The following is a 21,291-nucleotide window of genomic DNA, read 5'->3' on the forward strand; positions in this document are numbered from 1 at the left end:
GTAGTTTGGTCCCTTCTCCACCCAACCAATCAACCAATCCACTTCCTCACTTCATCTTCAGGTAGCACATGTAAATATGTGTTATAGTCTTTAGTTGGTAAGAATAGTGCTTGAGACTAGATGTACCTATTTCCTCCATTTTTAGTGCTTTTATGACAAAATTTGAACCCATTGATGAACTATTCACCACCAAGATGAAACACTGCCCCTATGTTGTACACATAGTTTTCAGTGGAATCTGGTTCCACTAGCACCATCACATATCAGAAACTGGATGGCTAAGTTTTCCCCTCCTTTGGAGTGAACAGAAAATGTCTGTTTACTGTAAATTTACCCAGTGCTTAAAAGTTGGCAAATGTACATAAATATGTCATAGGTTGAGGAACTGTGCATAAAGTGATACAGCTAAGAGAAACAAGATTGTAACTCAAGTATGAACGGTCAGCCACCCTCATATTTAAAGAAACATTTAGAAATAACATAAATGCTATTTTGTCAACATTGCAAATGTAAATACAATTTATAATCAATGTGTTGCATGGTCCCTTATATCTTTTTTCAGTTGGCCAATGTGGTAATCAGATAGGAAACGAATTCTGGCCACTTGTTCTTCAGGAACATGGTATCCATTGGAAGAATCAGAAAATTTCCACACAGAAGCTACAGAAATCTAAGCAAATGGAACTATCAAAAGCACTCCACAGTTTCTTCTCCGTACCCAAATCTTCAACAGAATCCACGTACAAAACTGTGACTGACTTGGAGAGAGGAAAGGTAAAAGCAAGGGTAAGTTCCAAGCATTTGCACATGGCATCTGTGTTAGTGACCATTTTCCAGCTAACATATTTCGGTAAGCTGGAAACAAAGTGTATTACAGCCAAATTTCAAGTGCTGTTTTGATGAAAAATATTTATTTCCAGGCTTTATGCATTGACATGGAAGACAGTGTTGTAGCTAATTACAGAAATGGGCCATTGCGCAACATATTTGATAAAGCCTGCTTACTGACAAATTATCCTGGCTCGGGAAATAATTGGTAAGAGAGTTTGTCCTAATAGCAAGCACTGTATTTCTTTCACTTGCATGCACGCATGCCCATATGCATGTGCCCACACACACACACACACACACACACACACACTCTTTACCAGTGCTAGAGGTCAACTACAAAATTTCAATTCTGTTTTAATCCACATGTCTACAATACAACTCACAGTCAATCTCTCTACAAGTAGGAAACAAAGCAAAATTAATCTCAGGAGATACGTGCGTAGAAGTCACGTGGGAGGGAGGGGAGAGAGACAACAACAGCTGTGCGACATATAATGGAAAACAAATGAGTAAACATTAAGTTTCTAATCATGTGGCTGGACAGTGCAAATGTCTCACACAATACTTCAGCAGTGACCCAAGTATGCAGGTGATACAGACTACTGTTGTATTGGGAACAACACAGGCATTTGTGCATTTCATTTCCATTCCCATTGATTCCCAGTGCTACTACTGACTTACTGCCACCTTACTTGCCCAGCATTCAATAAGAAAGCAGTAGTTGGTTTCTTAGTTCCTCAGTCTGCTCACTGCAGGCACTTATTCTGTGTTTAGGGTAACAATTTCAACTGTGCCTTAGACAATGAATAATTGTATTTAACATTTTACTGAGATTGAAATCATAGCCTCCAATGTCAGGTTCTTAGATGAATAAAATGATCTTGCTTTTTATGACATCCTTGAAGGATGAGTACCGTATTTACTCGAATCTAAGCCGCACCTGAAAAATGAGACTCGAAATCAAGGAAAAACATGTTTCCCAAATCTAAGCCGCACCTGAAATTTGAGACTCGAAATTCAAGGGGAGAGAAACAAAGTTGGTCCATTGTAACGTGAGACAAAATTTAGGTTGAATGGATGAAGACACAGCTACAGTAGTTTGGTTCGAGTTGTAAGCCTAGCAGTTATGATTTACCAGGTAGCCATTGCTATGCATCAGGCGCTCTGTCTGTGTTTATGCGGATACCCTTCCTTTTTCACGTGCTTCGTCTGGTTTGAATCGCTTGCTTATTTTGCTTTGATCCGTTCTCTTTGATAAAGGTGTTGATGTCACTCTAAGCTGAAAATGCATTGTGTCATGCATTGTTTATCGCATTCAGATAATGAGTGTTTACACCACTAGCGGCATGGTTTGCTTTTGTGGGCACTACCGCCACTTGGAGAGAGAGAGAGAGAGAGAGAGAGGGGGGGGGGGGGGGGATTGATTGCCCCATTAGCGAAACAATGAACAATGGCAATAGACTGCTATTTGTTGTTACTTACACTGCTGCTTTCTTTGATAATGATCAACAAGAACCAAATAATAGACTGCTTATGATAGATGTTCTGAACGAGAGTTTAAGGCCCGTCCGCATGCAACGATCTGTCTGCGCAAATGTCTGTGCACATCACTTCTGCGCAGACAGATCGTTGCGTGTGGACAGGAGATTTGCACCAACATGAGGTGTGTGCAAACGTGGAAGTTTGAGTTGGAGGCTTGAGCGAATCATCTCAAATCTGTGGGTTCAAACCACATCTGTGCAGACAAGTTGGAGTAAATCTGGTGCGAAACAGCTGCTTGTTCAGTCTAGTGTTTGTCTTTGTGCGCACAGAGCATTAAAATGGCTGACGCTCGTCAGTGTTCTAGACAGTTTATCAGTGAATCCATTGAACTTTATAGAAATGACCCATGTTTGTGGAAGATTAAAAGTAAAGAGTTCAGTGACAGGAACAAAAAGACAACTGCATACAATGCATTAATTGAAAAATTACGAGAAGTTGACGCACCAGCGAACTGAGAAACCGTAATAATAAAAGTCATTGTGGACTGTTTACTGTAAATAATTATCAAAAGTTCAAAGATCTGGTGTTGGAGTGGATGAAATACACCAGCCAAGTTTGTGGTATTTTGTAATTCAAACACGTCTAAAACAGCAAAAATATTGTGATTCTTCATGAGCAAAAATATTATTTGTAACTTGACAGAATTAATGTACTTTACTTGCCTTCATGAACTTATCCTTGAGGACAGCGTAAATAGCTTCACTTGTGTTGAGTATAATTTCACTCAATGCTTGTTTAGAAATTGCAGCTGAAAATTTAAAGTCCTTATAGCTCCTTCCTGTTGCCAGGAATCTTAACCCATTACTGGCCAGAACTCTGTCGGATCATATTTTGCAAATTTTTATACATAAATACATTACATTGAGCGATTAATTGAATAAAAAGAAAAAGTTGTTTTGGAAATTTTCAGTTTATTAGAACAAAAACTACAGACTGTCCCATTTTTGGGACATTGGCCAAATGCGCTATCCAAATTCACAAGCTTATTCTCCATGCATAATATTGTAAGAAACAACACAAACAATTGAAACGTCCCCTTTGAACAATTATACATGACTGTGCTTAAACTGACACACAATATTTTGTTAGCGCAACGCAATCTGACTTTCAAAATTCCCTACAAAAGAATGGCCCTGACTAACATTAAACTATACCTTTCACAAATCACTTACCTCACAAAAATCTTCGCTGCTCAAGCTACTGCAATACAGCGAGCGCCACTACTGCCAGCTAAATAAAAGATTCAAACTATGGAAGGCACTAACTACTGATAGGGATAGTTAGCAAATGAATGATATTAATAGAGAACAAACAATGTATTTACCTTGATATCATCATATATAAATATAGCAGTTCATGACAAATTTCAAAACTCCGCCATCTCTCTCTCCACATCCACCACTGCTGGCGGCTCACCTCCAACTGCGCAACGCTACGCGCTGTTCACATCCAGCTGCCGCTGCCCAACACTACAATGGCAGACAACAATGCAAACTAGCCACAGACTGCACACAGCACAGCCAGTGATTTTCATACAGAGGTGGCGTTACCAATAAAAAAACCTAAACAGCCTACTTACATAGCCCCCATGCTCCCCACAAAAAATTTTACAAATTGTTTTGGCCAGTGGCCAATAATGATTTGAAAAATTTTTTCATAATTACAATAACAACGAAATCAAATGCACACACTTATTGATACAATGTTGGTCAAAAGCTAAAATTTTCTCACAGTCCATAAAGACAGTCCTGATCGTTCATTACGGTAAAATAGTAGTGTTTTTCTCAAAGTCTGAGCAGTAGAAGAAAATGCACACGGAAGTAGTGGATTTCCATCCAGTCTTGAAGAAGTAGTGTTGTCCTTCCAACGGAAAGACAGTGCTGACTCTTGACATGCATACAGGTAATGGGCCACAACAGAGCAAACCCACAGCAGAGTCAGTCGAAATTTTGAAGAATATTGGTAGGTAGGTCGTCACAGAGCAGACCCACTGTAGTCCTGGTAGAGATTGTGGTATTGGTGGGCCACCAGAGGTGTAGACCCACTGCAGTCCTTGTAGAGACGCCAGCAGCCATCTGTTGCGACTGTGCAGGTGCACAATCACCATCGAAGAGTCTTGCGGATAATATAGCAAGTCCATAACCACCACTTGTGCACTCACAAAGTTTTTGGAATTGTCCTTAGAACCAGCAATGCTGTTATCCAGTCCCTTGCTGAATTATTAAAACACGTGCAAATACTAACAGTCCCTACTTCTCACATATTGTCCATATACTATGACCAACAGAAACGTGTGCAGTGAAATGTAACTTAGAAGTTACTTAGTTTGATGATATGGTGTCAATTACAATTTTATAACATAAGAATACAATAACAAAGGTACAAAACACATCATTAAAAACATAATAATACAAATATCGTTTGTAGTAATAGGGGCTTTACAAAAGAATAGAAATAAACATGTACATAAGTGTTACAGGAATTATGACATAAGTAAATACATAAAAGATCAGAATAACTTTTGAGACATCAATTTTACACATGAGCATTAAAACAAAACAGAATTAATAATGTCTAACATCTTTACAAAGTAAATAACATATTATTAACGCAAATTATATTTGAGGATAACAGTATTCCTCATCATAGTTCATGTAGCTGAGTATGAGAAAAATTCTACAACAAAAGTCTGATGAGGTAAACATATAAAGACAGGAAGAACATATATACACAAGGGTACCCAAACACATAGTGGGATAACACAAAAGGAAAGGACAGGGTTTGTTTCATTGCAGTATTTTGAAAACAAAACTTTCTTTGCTTCTTGGAGATCTCCCTTCATTCATCATTATTCCCAAAAGTCCTATCTAAGCCTGCCTTCTGTATTTCGTTCACATCCTATGTCAAAAATAGTTTTTCTCTCTGCTTTCTGTATTCTGTTCTCATCCTCTGTCAATAATAGTTTTTCTCCACTGTACAGTATCCTTTTTATTTTGCCAGACCATTTTCTGATAGCTTCTCAATGCATTTCTTATAAATTTATAATAGTTAGTTTCTTATATAGTCTCCTCTTAAGCTAACTTAAATCTACTGAGCTCAGATACTAAACTAAGGGACGAGGCAATGCAGCAGCACATAACAAATTAACACAAACAGCAATGCAAAAAAAATGGAAAATTGCAAAGCAAGCTACAGTAAATATAAATTACCAAGCAATGCAACATTACAACTAACATGAGCCAATGTACAGTAGCAAGAAAAATAAGTCAGTAGTAAAATTAGCTTAACAGAGTAACACAATTTAAAATTCAGTAGCACTATGCCTGGCAAACAGCAGCAGCAAATATAAAAAATATAAAACTTATATCTATACATGACAAAGCTCAAGCAGAAAAAATATTACAGTAAAAACAACAATGCAGATAGGGGAAATGTATATTCACATCTTAATATCTATGTAATTAAAGTGGTGCACCACAACAACTGATTGTAAAAAGAAATATTACCATGTACTTGAAAAGAAAATTATGTGTTACTGTTACTAGTTCCTTCTTATTGTTCTTTCCTTTCCAAGTGCTCCTTTTTTAAAGAATGTGGATCATAAAATAATTATTTAATAGATCTGTTGACAGAAAGTGTTCACATTAGCAAATGCATTTTATTTTATAAAAGCAATGCTGCAACACAGCTGGAAACCAGATATCAAGTGAAATAAGCAACTACGAAAAGCAAAGCATAAAAATATCATTCAATAGTCATGTGGCATTTCGTAAGTCAGTAGCTCTCAACTCTCATAGAAAGACACTTGTCATAATCAGGTGTGCAGATGTACGAATATTTCCCATCAATTCATAAGCATTGCAGTAATTAGCACAAAGTACGAGTAATCATATGTTTTCAGGTAATGAGCGTGTAATATTTGCGATGCTTTCTACAAAGGAATGTCAATAGCAAGGTTAATGGAAGTAATGAGGGTGTCGCATTTGCAATATTTTCTCTAAAGGAATGCCAATGGCGAGGATAAAGGCCTGCCTTTTTTCTTTTTTTTTTCTACCTGTGCTTCCGGAAAGGCACACCCTAATGGCTTGTTCTCCAGGTGTTTGACACAGCTGCGTGCCCACGACGCATTACGTGCAGGTGGTCACTTAACTTTCTTACGGAAATATTTACGACACCAGTTTCCGCTACAGTGACAGTCTCACATAAAAATATTTCACAGGTCAAGAATTAGCGTTGCAAATCTGTAGAAAGAAAATCCTATGAATATAACGTTGTCGAAAAAATTTTCGCCGGCATTGTGATACATTCACGCATTTACACACATTTCATAACTCTTAAAGTACGATTCTTGGTTTCCAACATCCTTTTTCACAAGTCAAGAGTCCCTACCCACTATTCATTACTCCTTACCTTATTACACATATACATATCCATCGACACTCGTCAATATTTCGTCATTATAAATATGAAGCATAATCAAATAACTCATATAGCCTCAACCTATTAATCGTAAACATACCTCAGCAGCATAATACACATCATCGTCGTAAAAATAACATCATAACACCTCAGTCAAATCTCAAAATCGTCGTAGCTTCCTCCAATAATTAAAAAAATTCTCTGCTCATGTCAAAAGTGTCATCTGCCTCAAACGTACTTTAAAAATCATGAATCCATACCAAATACATCATTCAAAGCTCTCATAGTATCACAATAGTTCCGAAAAAATATGAGCATTTCACAAAGTACAGACAAAATACAATTTCATAAGTGTGAAGTTATCCAACTGTGTAATTGCGTAAACATCTGTCACTGATGTAATAAAAAAAGTTTATCTCTCAGTTACATGATCAGATAGCTGTGTAATTTGTGTGTTAGAGAAATATGGTACCGATGTGTAAAGTTGTATAAGCAAATACCATATTAGCTAGGGTTCCTTGTGGTTGCCAAACACATGGTACACAAAGTAGGCGTATACCCCCCTGAGGATAAATGTAATTATACCCTCAGGTGTTACAGATTACAGCAATAGAATGAAATATATCACGGAAAACTTTCTTTGTAATTCAAAAATCTTGAAAAATAAATGGCTTAAGTACAAAATCTCTCAAATGCGTGTCCTGTAGCGCTAAATGTGCGTCTTGCTGTAAGATAATTCTGTGGAAGTGTCGTACTTATCGTCCTCCGAAAGCCAAGTTCTGCAGAAGTCAATGTACTTACCTCATGATAAACAAAAGTGAAATGCTTTATGTATAGATATCTTAGTTATTACGCTTATTGCCGTGATGAAGAAAGTACTGTGCTGTAACGTATTGTTGTGCTACGGAAAAGACAATCTCATTGTTGCTGTACCACAAAAGTTACTACTAAAACATGTTTTACTTTCCAGAAGAATTCAGAAAAACTGTGCAGATATAAAACAGAAACACTGCAAAAGCAACATTGTAAATTGTCACTCATTAGTAGCGTCGTGATAAAATCGTGTAGCTGTCACATAAACTAACCACTGTGCCATCTGGTATCTCACTGAAAGTACTTTAAATCCAGAATATTTTTTCAAGTAAACCAAAATGTTGCATTAAAATCTCATTAGCAGTACTGGTAAATGTTCTAAGTATGTAAGCCTTATAGTCGTTCCATAATCGTGCAACTAACAAGCAAGAGTGTACACACACAATAACACTGTGACGTCTGTTCACTATAACAATGCATTCGTCATTTCTGTTTAAGTAAGTTCTCTTGGTTCTTGATTGGATATTTAACTTCAAACATTGTTGTATGTTAACAGATTCTAAGTCTGACAATGCATATTAGTAATGTGAAGCGAAAAATTTTATGGCAAAGACTAAGTTAAAAAGCAGATTATCTTTCAATAAACGGTTTTACATGTGAAATGTGGTGTAAACCTATACTCTTCCTAGTACGCAGAGTTTCAACTTCAACGCAATTATCATGTGGTATACGTTGGATTCTGTAAGGTCCATTGTAAACTAGAAAGAATTTGTGACTCAAGTGTTTCTTCTTATGTGACAATGAATGAGCTTTAATGAGAACTTTCTGACCAATATACAACTTCTTTGCATTTGCTTTACCGTGTAGTTTTCTCCTTTTGTCTGCTGCAGATTTTATATTTTTAAGAGCCAAATCAATTATGTCTTTGTGTCGAAGTTTACGTGTATTCGGGAAAGGTACAAGCTCTCTGATTCTGTTCGGTGGTTCTTCATTCTTCAGTACAAGAGTAGGTGGTAAAGTAGTGGAGTCGTGAGGCATTTCATTCAGCACGTTTTGAAGTAAGTGTAAATATCTGTCCCAATGCTGATGCTTTCTGTGACAATAAAGTCTGCAAAGCTTATTGATTTCTTTCATAATCCGTTCAGACGGGTTGCAATGTGGTGAGTACAATGAAATAAAAATGGGTTTGATTTTATGGTTGCGAAGCATGCGTGACCAAACAGCAGATCTGAATTGCGGTCCGTTATCTGAAATGACTTTACTAACGTGTCCAACTTCACGTAAGAAATTTTTAACAAAGGCGTTGGATACAGATCGTCCAGTGGCTTTACGTAACGGAGTGAAAGAAACAAATTTTGAAGTAAGTTCAACAGCGACTAGAACGTACGAAAATCCATTAGATGTTCTGACAAGCGGTCCCAAGAGATCAACAGCAGCAAATTCTTTTAATTTAGAAGGAATGATAGGAAACAACGGAGCACGATGTGAGACAGTAGATGGTTTCGCCTTTTGACAAAGTTTACAAATAGACAAGACTCTTCGAATTCGCTTTTCCATATTGTTAAAATAACAAGTCGTTCGAAGAATATGATAACATTTTCGTGGGCCAAAATGTGCGTAGCTGAAATGAATGTACCAAATGAGCTTATTAACAAAATCGTCTGGAATGCAAAGTACCCATAGCTTGTCATCAACAGTGCAGCGTTTGAAGAGTATGTTGTTTCTAACCAGGTAATAATGCCGAATCTGTGTGTGTGTCTTTTCATGCCATTTGCTCTTGATGTCTTTCCAAATCGGATCTTTATCTTGTTCATGAGCAATGTCCTTTAAAGATGTGGTGATGAAGTTTTCAAAGGCGACTTTCTGAATGTAAAGAATACTGAAATTTTTCTCAATGTTGCCTTCTGTGTTACTTTTCTCAAGCCCAGCCGGTGCGCGTGACAGTGCGTCCGCAACAATGTTCTCCTTGCCGGGAATGTAGACTATTGTGAAGCGGAATTCTTGCAGAAACAATGCCCAACGTTTTAACCTGTCATGATTTAATTTTGAAGACATAAGAAATTGTAATGCACGATGATCACTGTATACTTTTACGTGCTTACCAGAAAGAAAGAAACGGAATTTGTTAAATGCCCAAACGATTGCTAAAGCTTCTAATTCAGTAACGGAATAATTTTTTTCAGATTTTGTTAGCACTCGGCTAGCAAAAGCAATGGTTTTCTGAACAGTAATGTCATTTTCTATGGCTTCTTGAAATAAATGGGCACCAAGACCGACTTTAGAAGAATCCGTGCTAAGGCAGAAATCTTGTGATAGATCTGGATGAGCTAATATTGGCGCATGAAGTAACGCTTCTTTTAAAGAATCGAATTCCAACTGTGCTTGTTCGTCCCAGTTCCAAATAGTATTTTTTCCAGTGAGAGAACAAAGTTTTGGTGTAACAAGAATTTGCATATTCAGAAAACGACGGTAAAAATTTACGAGACCTAGAAAACTGCGGACTTGTGTTTTTGTGGATGGAACTGGAATGGCTCTGATTGCTTCTAACTTTTCAGGATCCGGCTGAATGCCTTTAGAAGAAATAATATGTCCCAAAAACTTCACCTTTGTCCGACCGAATTCAGACTTTTCCAAGTTAACTGTAATTCCAGATTCTGCAAAAATGCGTAACAAACTGTTGAGGATGCGATTATGTTGTTCCCATAAAGCTTCTGCTATTAGAATATCGTCCACATATAAGGTGATGTGACGTTTTAAGAACTCAGGCAATATGGAATTTAGCCCGCGAATGAATGCTGCTGAAGAAATGTTCAAACCAAAGGGAAGTTTCCGAAATTGATAACAAACGCCGAAACAAAGGAAAGCTGTGTATTTTCTACATTCTGGATGAAGTTCGATCTGATAAAAGCTGGATCTGAGATCAATGGAAGACAACACTTTTACACCATTAAAATTTTGAAGAAGTTCTTCCAACGTTTGGGGCCTGTCTGTTTCAGGAATAATGATAGTATTGATTTGTCTCGAATCTAAGACAAGTCTGATCGATCCATTTTTCTTCTCAACAACATGTAATGGATTGTTGTATGAGCTTACTGCAGGCTCAATAATGCCCTCATCAAGCATAGATTGTACTTCTGTTCTAACACGGTCCCTATAATGCGCCGGAATTACGTATGGTCTAACACAAAATTTAGTATGCTCACGAACACGAAATTGGTATTGAAATCCCTTGATTGTTCCTGTTTTGTGAGTAAAAACTGTGGAATGTGCTTGTAAAATCTCAAAGAGGTCCTGCCTATCAGTGTCATTACAATTCTCAATTGTTTGAATTTTATTCTGAATTAACTTATTAGTTTCAAATATGCCGTCGACATCATCCCTGTCAGTACTTGCAGAGTGATTGTTAGTGTCAAGTTCCGTTGAAAATTCCGAACTGTTGTCTAACAGGAGGTAAAGCCGATTAATTTCTTCGTCATGGTTTGAGAGGCAATCTTCAAATTTCAAAGCTACTGACTTACCTTCTTTTTCTAAACTTATTTCAGCATCGTGAAAGCTTAAGATTGCTTTGTATTCATTCAAAAAGTCTACTCCCAGTATAATTTCCGTCGACAATAATGGAACAATAAGAAAGCTCATAGAGAAGCTGTGGCTTTGACAAAAGAATTCTAAGTTGGTTTGTTGGCGTACATCTACACTTTTTCCAAAGATTGCACCTTGTAATTTAATCTTACGTAACGGAAGTGTGGGACAATCGTTTGATTTGTTGCATTTGCTAAAGGCTGTTTCACTAATTACTGAAATGGGACTGCCAGAGTCAAGTACTGCCGTAAATTTTACATCATTTACTGTAATGTGAATCACAGGATATGCAATGTTGTTATGTTTTATGTCGTGTTCCTGGAGTAAGATGTCCATAATGTCTTCCATTTTTACGTAATTACTAGCTACGGCAGCTGCGTCGTCAGTTTCATAAGTATGTTTTGTGGCTGCCAGCGGTGTGAGTCATTGCCTATTGTCTCTTTGTTGGCGCGCGTCGTTATTGGGGTTTGGAGACCTAACTTCTACAAATTCACCGTGACGAGAGGGCCCTGCTCTGTTTGAATCCCGCCAGTTCTGATGCAATTCAGGTCTGTCGTTACGATCACATCGTCTGTCGTCATGTCGGTAGTTCCTGTAGTTTCTTTCTTGTCGGTTAAGTGGTGGAGAATTTCTCCCTGAATCGTAACTGCGCGCTGGACCGTTGCGTCTCAAGTTATTCTGTCTCCCGTAATAATAATTGTTTTGGTTCCCATATTGTCTGTTTCTCTGATTGTCTCTGTGATAGTCATTACCGCGGAGAGGTGATCTTTCCCTGTAATTATTACTACTCTGCCAACGGTTGCCATACGGGTGGTGTCTGTTTTGGTCACGATTTGTGTTGTGAGAATAGCCTTGTCGCGTCCAGTTATTATCGAGGAATTGTGACGGATGTGACCTGTAATTGTTGTGTTCCTGTTTCCGCATTCCGCGATTGTCAGTGTCAATTTCCAATTCTTGTAACAGTCCCTGAAAAGCTTCAATGTCGTCTTTGCAACGTCCTGCCAAAATAATGTGTCGTAAATGTTCAGGCAATTTGATTAAGCAAATGCGGATAAGTTCTGAGGGGCTGTATGGGTTTGACAGGTACTGATTCTTGTGCAACATGTCTTCAAAATATTTCATAAGACTGGAAAATTCAGATTGTTCGAAACGTTTCATCATTATGATGCTTTGTTTTACTCGGTCTTGTGTGGCCTGAGACCAATATGCTGAGAGGAAGGCATGGTAAAACTCTCCTTCATTGTGGCAATCGTGAATTACCGATCGCATTCTTACAGCTGGTTCATTCTCCAAGTAGCCACACATAAATTCTAATCTGTGTTCTAACGACCAGTTGGGAGGAAAACAATGAGAGAATTGATGGAGCCATGCTTGTGGATGAATGTCGTTGCCAGAATTCTTAAATGTTTTGAATTTACGTGTAGTAATGAACAGCTTATAGTCAAAGTCATCATGTCGGCGAGTCGCATATCGGTCATTGTTACGTCGTTTCGGCGGTTCCATTTCAAAATTCGGTGCACCTTGCCAATTACTTTCATAACTTCCGAAGTGTCCTGTGTTATTATTTTGTGGTTGTTCCGTATTTCTAAGTCCCTCTTCCCGTATTGGAGCGCGAGTGGCCTCTGAAATACGTAATTCTTGTATTACCTGAGTCAGCTGATCTTGTACTTCCCGGATTTCTCTTTGGTGTTGCGTATTAATTTGATTCTGATTTTGTTTGAATTTCCTAATTTGTTCGCACTCTTCTGTGTCATTAAAGACTACTGGTTTTGTGTCGTTCAGATTATCATCTACCTTCGTAGATAAGTTAGTGAACTGATCCGAAAGTTCGGCTACTTTCTCCGATAGTGAACACATTTCCTCAATGTGTTTTTCTGAACCAAGTTTCAGAGTGTCCATTTGTGTTGAAATCGAATCTACTGTGTTCTTTAAGTTTTCCTGAGTTTTTGCAAGTTGCGTAACCGAATCGGTAGATGCAACTGAGTCAAATTTAGCTTGCAAGGTCTCATGATTTTCATGAACAATAATTTGCAGTTCTTTTATGGCTGCTTCGTGATTCTGTAATGCCTTTTCATGCCGCGAAAAAATAGGTTGAAAATGCTCACAAATTTGAGTTTTTACGTCATTACAGACTTTTTGACATTTCGATTCAATGTTATGTAACTCAGTAGTTAAATCTTCATGCGTTTGTTCAAGAGTTTGTTCCAATGAGTCTAACTTTTGAAGCTGTTGCTGTGTTTGTCTCTGATTTTGTTCCAGTGTGTCTAACTGTTGCTGTGTTTGTCTCTGATTTTGTTCCATTGTGTCTAACTTTTCAAGCTTTTGTCCCATTTGTTGCATTAATTGTAATAACAATGCACTGGTGTCTGAAACATGTTCCTCAGTGCTTTTCGGCAGTGAAGTTGCACCGGCAACATTCACATTTTGACAAGCGGAAAATGTGTCTTGACTCATTTGAGAAAACGGTGAGAACCCAAAACCTGAGTCTGCAGTATTTGCAATATTGTGTTCTGTCATTCCCGATTCCTGAGGCGAGCTGTTGCCGACCAATCGATCGATAACGCTTCCCTGTTCACTACCTGTTTCACTGTCTACACCATTGTTTGCCGCCCGCTCCATTTCCCTATGCGCAATTACCAAATTACTACTTTGAACATTAGTTAATTCATTACTCTGCGGCGCTAACACACTGCTTTCGTCTTCACTGTCATTTCTCAGTTTACTTTGGAGCCTAGTATTACGTTTTTCACACGCCATAATTGTCACAATATTTCACACGATAACACAGAAAAGCACAATTTGAAGAGCAAAATAAAATAACATAGCCATGGAAATAATGTCTACTTAATTGCCAGCGCAGCTGCGAAATACTTGGTGCAAATCTACATGCATGCCACAACTGTTTTACTGTACAACAATGAAAAACTACAACTACAAAGGAAATTCTCTCTATGATTATGCGCTATCAATAAACAAAATCTACACTAATTACACAAACTACAAGAAAAAAAATCAGAAGATTCCAGTGAGGTATCCTCGGCTAAGGGTCGACATATGAAACGTCCCCTTTGAACAATTATACATGACTGTGCTTAAACTGACACACAATATTTTGTTAGCGCAACGCAATCTGACTTTCAAAATTCCCTACAAAAGAATGGCCCTGACTAACATTAAACTATACCTTTCACAAATCACTTACCTCACAAAAATCTTCGCTGCTCAAGCTACTGCAATACAGCGAGCGCCACTACTGCCAGCTAAATAAAAGATTCAAACTATGGAAGGCACTAACTACTGATAGGGATAGTTAGCAAATGAATGATATTAATAGAGAACAAACAATGTATTTACCTTGATATCATCATATATAAATATAGCAGTTCATGACAAATTTCAAAACTCCGCCATCTCTCTCTCCACATCCACCACTGCTGGCGGCTCACCTCCAACTGCGCAACGCTACGCGCTGTTCACATCCAGCTGCCGCTGCCCAACACTACAATGGCAGACAACAATGCAAACTAGCCACAGACTGCACACAGCACAGCCAGTGATTTTCATACAGAGGTGGCGTTACCAATAAAAAAACCTAAACAGCCTACTTACACAATAAAGAATGTTTTAATATTATTGAATGTCTATTCAGTATGAACTGAAGCAAAACACTTGTCGTGTACACTAACATTGCACCTATCACAAATTTTTGTTGTTTTTTTCTTGCAGTAAGCACATCTCTTCTGTGTTTTACTTGGCACAATGAAATGATTTCCTGGATCTAGTCGTACATCTGTGCTCACCCGCCCCCACATCAATTTGCGTCCTTGTGGTCCTCTGGTTTTTGGTACTGATCCCGTTTTCTTTGATACGTAAAACATCACTATTCTCCATCGGACATCCAAAAGTGGGAGCTTCTCATTAGAGTTAGCAATTTGGTATGCACGCCATGTGTTTACTACGCAGATATCTATCATCTGTGTGAATAGTAGCAACCACCATTTCTTTGACCTTATCCTCGTCCTATAAAGTGATATCTGTTTGTCCAGTAGATCTACGCCACCCATATGGACACTGTATTCTTCAATGAGATGTGGTATTGTAACAGATATTTCCTTTTATTTGCCCATGAGTATCTTTTAGTAGAACTCAGAGGAGTGATAGTATTGTAATTTGTAATTTGTCGCTGCACATACCGGTGTGTTGTCACTCCATTTAGCAACCAGAACTTCATTCTCTTTGTCAAACATGTAGTCATAGAATCCTCGTTCCTTTTCTTTCGCCATTCTTTTTGAGTCATTCAAAGGACATGCATTAGTTCGGATCTCTCTTATTGTTCCTGTAACTTTCATTTTACTCTTTCTGAGTGTGATCAGTGTGTCGGCACTGGTGAAAAAGTTGTCAAAAAAAAGCTTATCATTCGGATACTCTGATTCTGGAATCATGCTTGTTAGTTCATTTATTACCCTTGCACCTAAAGGCTCCTGTTTGTTGTCAGTCTTGCCACAGTATGGCGAAAAATTATAAAGAAAGCCATTGGAACTTGTAAGACACCAAATTTGATAGGCTTTTCCCTCAGAAACATTTTAGCTGAATGTTTGCCATAGTAACGTACCATCATTTCATCAATTGAGAGTTCTGAATGAAATATGCCAAATTCCTTTTTCAGAATTTCAAAGTACAACCTCATTTTGTACCTCTTGTTGTTTCTGTCTATTTTGGAGTTGTCATTGAGATGAATGAATCTCTTTATTTCCCAAAACCTATTTCTTGACATGGAGTTGAAGACTAAAGGAACACCGACATCAGGAGCCTGTTCCCAGTACATATTCTCATGGGGAAGCTTATGATAACCACTCAGAAGTAGTATGCCAATAAATGATTTTAGTTATTCTTTGGTTAGCAGAAAATTTATTTTGTTAAGTTGGCAAGCATAGATTTCGCTTTGTTCAATAATAATATCTATTAGTTTCTCAGAAAAAAAAAAGAAATCCTCAAACACCTGGCGCACTGTCTTATTTGCTAAACATTCCGCAACATAATGTTCATTGCTCTTCCCTGATTCACTAGTGTTTGTGTACGTTGGTTGACATTTATACCACTTACATTTATATTTTTTTGTAGATAACGCACCACTTTCTGCTCCATGCCCTAATGCTTTCCTCCTTTTGGCTTCTGGAGATACAACTGTAGCATTAGCTTCATCTCGGCTGGTTATGAGCTTTAAAGTACCGGCTACATCTTGTACAACAAATTCATTGTTCAGTACATTTTCGTCAATGTCTTCTTCATCTGTTATTACACCTGCATCGGGTGGAATAATCGCCAATTCTACGTCAGCATCTTCATCGTCACTCTCTTGATGGTTCTCTAGTTCTTCTAGAATTTCTTCAAGTGTAAGTCCACACAGCATGTTTTTATCCTGTTGGAATCGTAAAATTCGAATAGAATATGAAAAAACCAGATATAAAGAACGTAAAATGCAATTCTTCTCTGTATAATACGTGTATACGAGAATAGGGCACATCAACAATAAATGATAGTGTAACATGCCATTGTCCCATTATTGGGACGCATAAAATATATCGATATTGCACTTACTTGAAAAAATCTGAAGTATTCTTAATCTTACACAGACATTCATATGTTCATAACAAACACGCCCCAACAACTAAATCACAGCTCATTGTCGTCCAGGAACTACCAGCAGACATACAGTGCTGCCAAGCGCGAGAACAAAAAATCAGCAAGTTTATAATTTTCCTGACGTGAAGTACTTAGAAAAAAGTTATTTATTTCACATTTACAGGCATTATAGCAGTTAGTTGAACCTACAGGTGCAACAATAAAGGCTAAAAGCTCCATTGCTTACATAGAAATAAGTAAAATATACGCGTCCCAAAAAAGGGACAATGGCCAGTAATGGGTTAATGTCACCGTCAGCCGTTCATGGAGAGAAATTGCTCTTCTCATTCAGGTATTATTTCGTATAATATGAGAGGTTATGAGCGTTAAGAGACAATTATAAGTTTCGACATCCATCTGTAAATAATTACGCCAGTCGTTAGGGTGGCCCTGCAACTCTCGCAGTAAATGTACGTGCGAAAAATGCTTTCGCTTTAGCAGCCACTATGTATACCATTTTGACCGCTCTCTCTGTTTCCTGCGTTTTGTCTGAATGTTTTTTGCAACACAAGTTGCGAACACAGACCACAACAGAATTTCTTCAATTCCTAAATTTCAAAATAAATTAATTAAACTTCTGACGTTTTCGGCGAGTGTAGTCGCTTGCCACTGATATTTGTTTTCTACACCGACAAATGGCAGGCGAGTAGTAGATTTGAGTTTGTGTCGTGTGAACACAACACATTTGCAGCGATCTTTTGCATGTATACTGCGCAGACAGATCGTTGCATGTGGACCGGCCTTAGCGAAAAATTTTCTCTGTTTGAAAATCTTTGCAGACATTCTGCACAGAAATTAGAGTCATCTTAGATGTAAAAATCTAGTCTGTTGCCGTGCTTCATTTCTGACTGTATCACTATTCAGTATAAGAATGATACAAATATATAAACATGACGTGATATATATATTGTTCGGCGTTTGCTGTTTTCTCACTCTAGTTTCGTAGTTTATTAGGCAGACAGGGTTTAAATGAGATAGCAGCAAATACGAAAGAATACATGGCATAATGTTTACATTCGTATTATTCTTATGGTGAAGAGAATACTGCAAGTGATTCACGATTCATAAAAGTTCCTATTAGCAACCATCTCATGTCACAGGTAGGAAAAAATTCAGAACGTAAGAGTTGGCCATATTGACACACATCCCAAACAGTCTTGCCAGTCGGATTTTCGTAGTAGATTTTTAGTGATGACTTCAAATGAAGAGTGTGTTGTTGTCTTCAGACCGTAGACTGGTTTGCTGCAGCTCTCCACACTTTTCTATCCTGTGCAATGCAGAGTAACAACACTTATAAAATAAGAATGAAAATAACTTAGAAATTAAACGCTGAAATTTGAAACAAAATTTTATTAGGTTTGTAATACATCTTATGCGAAAATTTTAAAACATCAGTCATGATTCTGAATCAGTATCGCTCTATTCTTTGTTGCGTATTTCTTCATACAGAGCATCGTCGTCCGTACCATGTAGTGCATTGGATATCGAACATTTTTTAAATGCTTGTTGCACAGTCTAATTTGGAACACACTTCCACGCATCATAAATCCATTGGCATACTTGTGACAAACTTGTGCGTTTTACATGCCCTGTTGGTGTCAGTTGTCTGTCGCTTTTCGAAAGCCAGTCTGTGTACATGCGTTTAAGCTTGTCCTTCAATGGTTTATTCAACAGACGTCAAGTGGTTGCACAATTGACGTCATCCCGCCTGGAATTACCGCCAAGTCCATTTTGCTTTCCTTTAATTTTCGTTTTACTGCAGGTGGTGTATGGCCTTCGTACGCATCCAATACCAGCAGACTGCACAAACCAACTATTGCGCCAGGACGACGATTCCACACACGCCTAATCCATTCCAGCATCATGCCCTCCGAAAACCACCCAGTTTCGTTTGCTCGTACAATTACAGTTTTTGGAAACACTTCTGATTTCGGTAAAGTCTTTCGCTTGAAAACTATGAATTGGGGTAATTTATGTCCATCTGCTGTGCAACCAAGTATGACGGACATCCGCTGTTTTTCACCCCCTGATGTAAGAACACTTATGTTTTTCTTTCCTATGGCGTCAACCGTATAATTTGACGGCATGTCAAAACATATGGGAGTTGGTCAGCATTTTCAATCTGATCAGGAAGGTATTGCTTTTCTGTGCGCCGTCTAATTATGAAGCGCTGAAATTCCACAAGTTTTTCTTCATAATTTTTCGGCAGCTTCTGTGCTTCTGTTCGCCTCTGAAGTGAAAAACCCCAGCGCTTCATAAACAGATCAATCCAGCTGCGACTAGCGCAGTGGTTAGCACACTGGACTCGCATTCGGGAGGACGACGGTTCAATCCCGCCTCCGGCCATCCTGATTTAGGTTTTCCGTGATTTCCCTAAATCGTTTCAGGCAAATGCCGGGATGGTTCCTTTGAAAGGGCATGGCCGATTTCCTTCCCAATCCTTCCCCAACCCGAGCTTGCGCTCCATCTCTAATGACCTCGTTGCCGACGGGATGTTAAACACTAACCACCACCACCAGCTGCGACTAGCCTTAAAATTTTCGATTTTTTGCTGTCTCGCAATTTCATGTGCCTTAATTTTTAAAATTTCAGCGTTCACAGGCAGGAATTTCTGACATTGTTCCTTAACAAATTCATTTTAAAATCACTTCTAGTGCATGATATCGGCCACACTTTGGCGCACTAAATGCTTTCCTCCTACTTGAACATTCAAATAATTTGTATCTCTGCAGTCGCGATCGCCTGAAGTTGGTCACATCAATCCCGTATCGCAGACCAGCAGCACGATTAGAACGTTGTTCCGCAAAAGAAATAATGCCCCTCTTGAATTTGGAACTATAATGAAAGCGTTCCATCGTGGTTCACTAACACCAACAAGCACTTCACAAAATTCCACAAAGCAATAGGTGCCGCTACGTGAAATCTTAATGAGCCCCAGCCTATCAACTCGTGCGACAATCCTAAAGCCTTGTGCATTGTTGATATTTTTATGTAAAGAAATTTATTTTTGTTGCTACGAATTTTGAAAAACTGCTACATTCGAAGATGAACAATTCGGAATTCCTATTTACTTCGTTGGATAATATATGAAAATGCAGTGGTCGGAACTCGGGGCGGAGAAAAAAGCTTGTCTAATACCTTTTTTTTAAAAAAATTATTTACTTACGCAGAGGTTTGGCGCCAATATTTATCTTTGTGCCTGCAAAGCATGCCTATAGAACATATGTTCGACGGCAGAAGTTAGTTGTGATGGCACTTACCAACATTTTTCAGAACTTCCGCTTACTTTGCACTCGATTCTAAGCCGCAGGCGGTTTTTTGGATTACAAAAACCGAAAAAAAGTGCAGCTTAGATTTGAGTAAATATGGTATGTTACTTAGTGAACATAGTTGCAGTGGTCTCTGTTCGGTATTTGAAATTTAAAACTTGGTAGGAAATGGCACCCCTCAGGGAAGTGAGAGCAAGTGTTGGGAAGGAACACCAGCTGCACTCATTATGTACGCCTGGGGGCCTCATTAAACATGTTGAAGAGGCTGTTCTGGCAGCCATCGATGGAATGAGCTGTAACTATCTGCAAATTGTGGCAGACACTGGAACAAGTAATTTTCGGAGAAATGGCATTTTAGATTAGGCGACTGTGCTTCCAGTCCAGAAATTGATAACTACAGGGGACCCGGAAGTTAAAATGTAAGCAGCTGTCATGGTTAGATTTCAAATTCTTTTACGTTTCAAATTCTTAACTTGCTGATCGTCAAATAGGTGTTGAGTGTGTAACTCAGTTATAATGCATTTTAAAATATCATCTGGGCGCAGTTGTTATGCACTGACAGGCACTTTGCATTGTGTTCAGCAACAAATAATGTAGTCAAAAATGCACAGAAGTACTTGTAAAATATGTTTATTTCATCACATCACAGATAAAACTGACACAGGTGTACTGGTTACAAAACTGGTTCAAGACATGCAGTGCAGCTATCGCGACTGGTGTTGTCAAACATTCAGCAGTTACAAAAGCATTCTTTATATAGTAATAATTAAACTTACAATTGAAATCTCAGTGCTTTCATGAGACTGATTACAGACTTAAGTTTGGCAGATAGTGATAACAAGTTTTAAGTAATTATTATGTTGAAAGAAATCTGGTTTTACATAAAAATTGCATGAAATATGTATTGCAAACAAGTGATTGACTACATTCCTTAATTGCTTTGTAATTGCACCATGACTTTTGATACTAACATGATTTCAGTCTCTTTACATTGAGTTCAAGTATTATTGCTACTACTGCTTTTCTGTATCCTCTTCTCAAAAATAATAATCTCAGAGGTTAGTTAAATTTGCACAAAATTTCAGCACACATTATCAGTGTTCATAAATGTGGCACATGCAGGACAATGCAATTGAAAGGTTTGTGAGTATATAAT

The 21,291-nt window shown here is 38.1% G+C and overlaps 1 protein-coding gene across 4 annotated transcripts in view; it reads left to right on the forward strand.

Moving 5' to 3' along the window:
• LOC124613480 (tubulin epsilon chain-like) overlaps positions 1 to 21,291 on the forward strand; it is a 159,145-nt gene that overhangs the window by 28,435 nt on the left and 109,419 nt on the right. For all 4 annotated transcript variants that reach the window (XM_047142189.1, XM_047142188.1, XM_047142187.1 and 1 more), the window contains exons 2-3: positions 563 to 786; positions 921 to 1,036. In XM_047142189.1, coding sequence (XP_046998145.1) covers positions 563 to 786; positions 921 to 1,036 — 340 coding nt within the window. The remainder of the gene's footprint in view (positions 1 to 562; positions 787 to 920; positions 1,037 to 21,291) is intronic.

The sequence above is a fragment of the Schistocerca americana genome, chromosome 4, assembly GCF_021461395.2.
Source record: "Schistocerca americana isolate TAMUIC-IGC-003095 chromosome 4, iqSchAmer2.1, whole genome shotgun sequence".
Classification (NCBI taxonomy): Eukaryota; Metazoa; Arthropoda; class Insecta; order Orthoptera; family Acrididae; genus Schistocerca; species Schistocerca americana.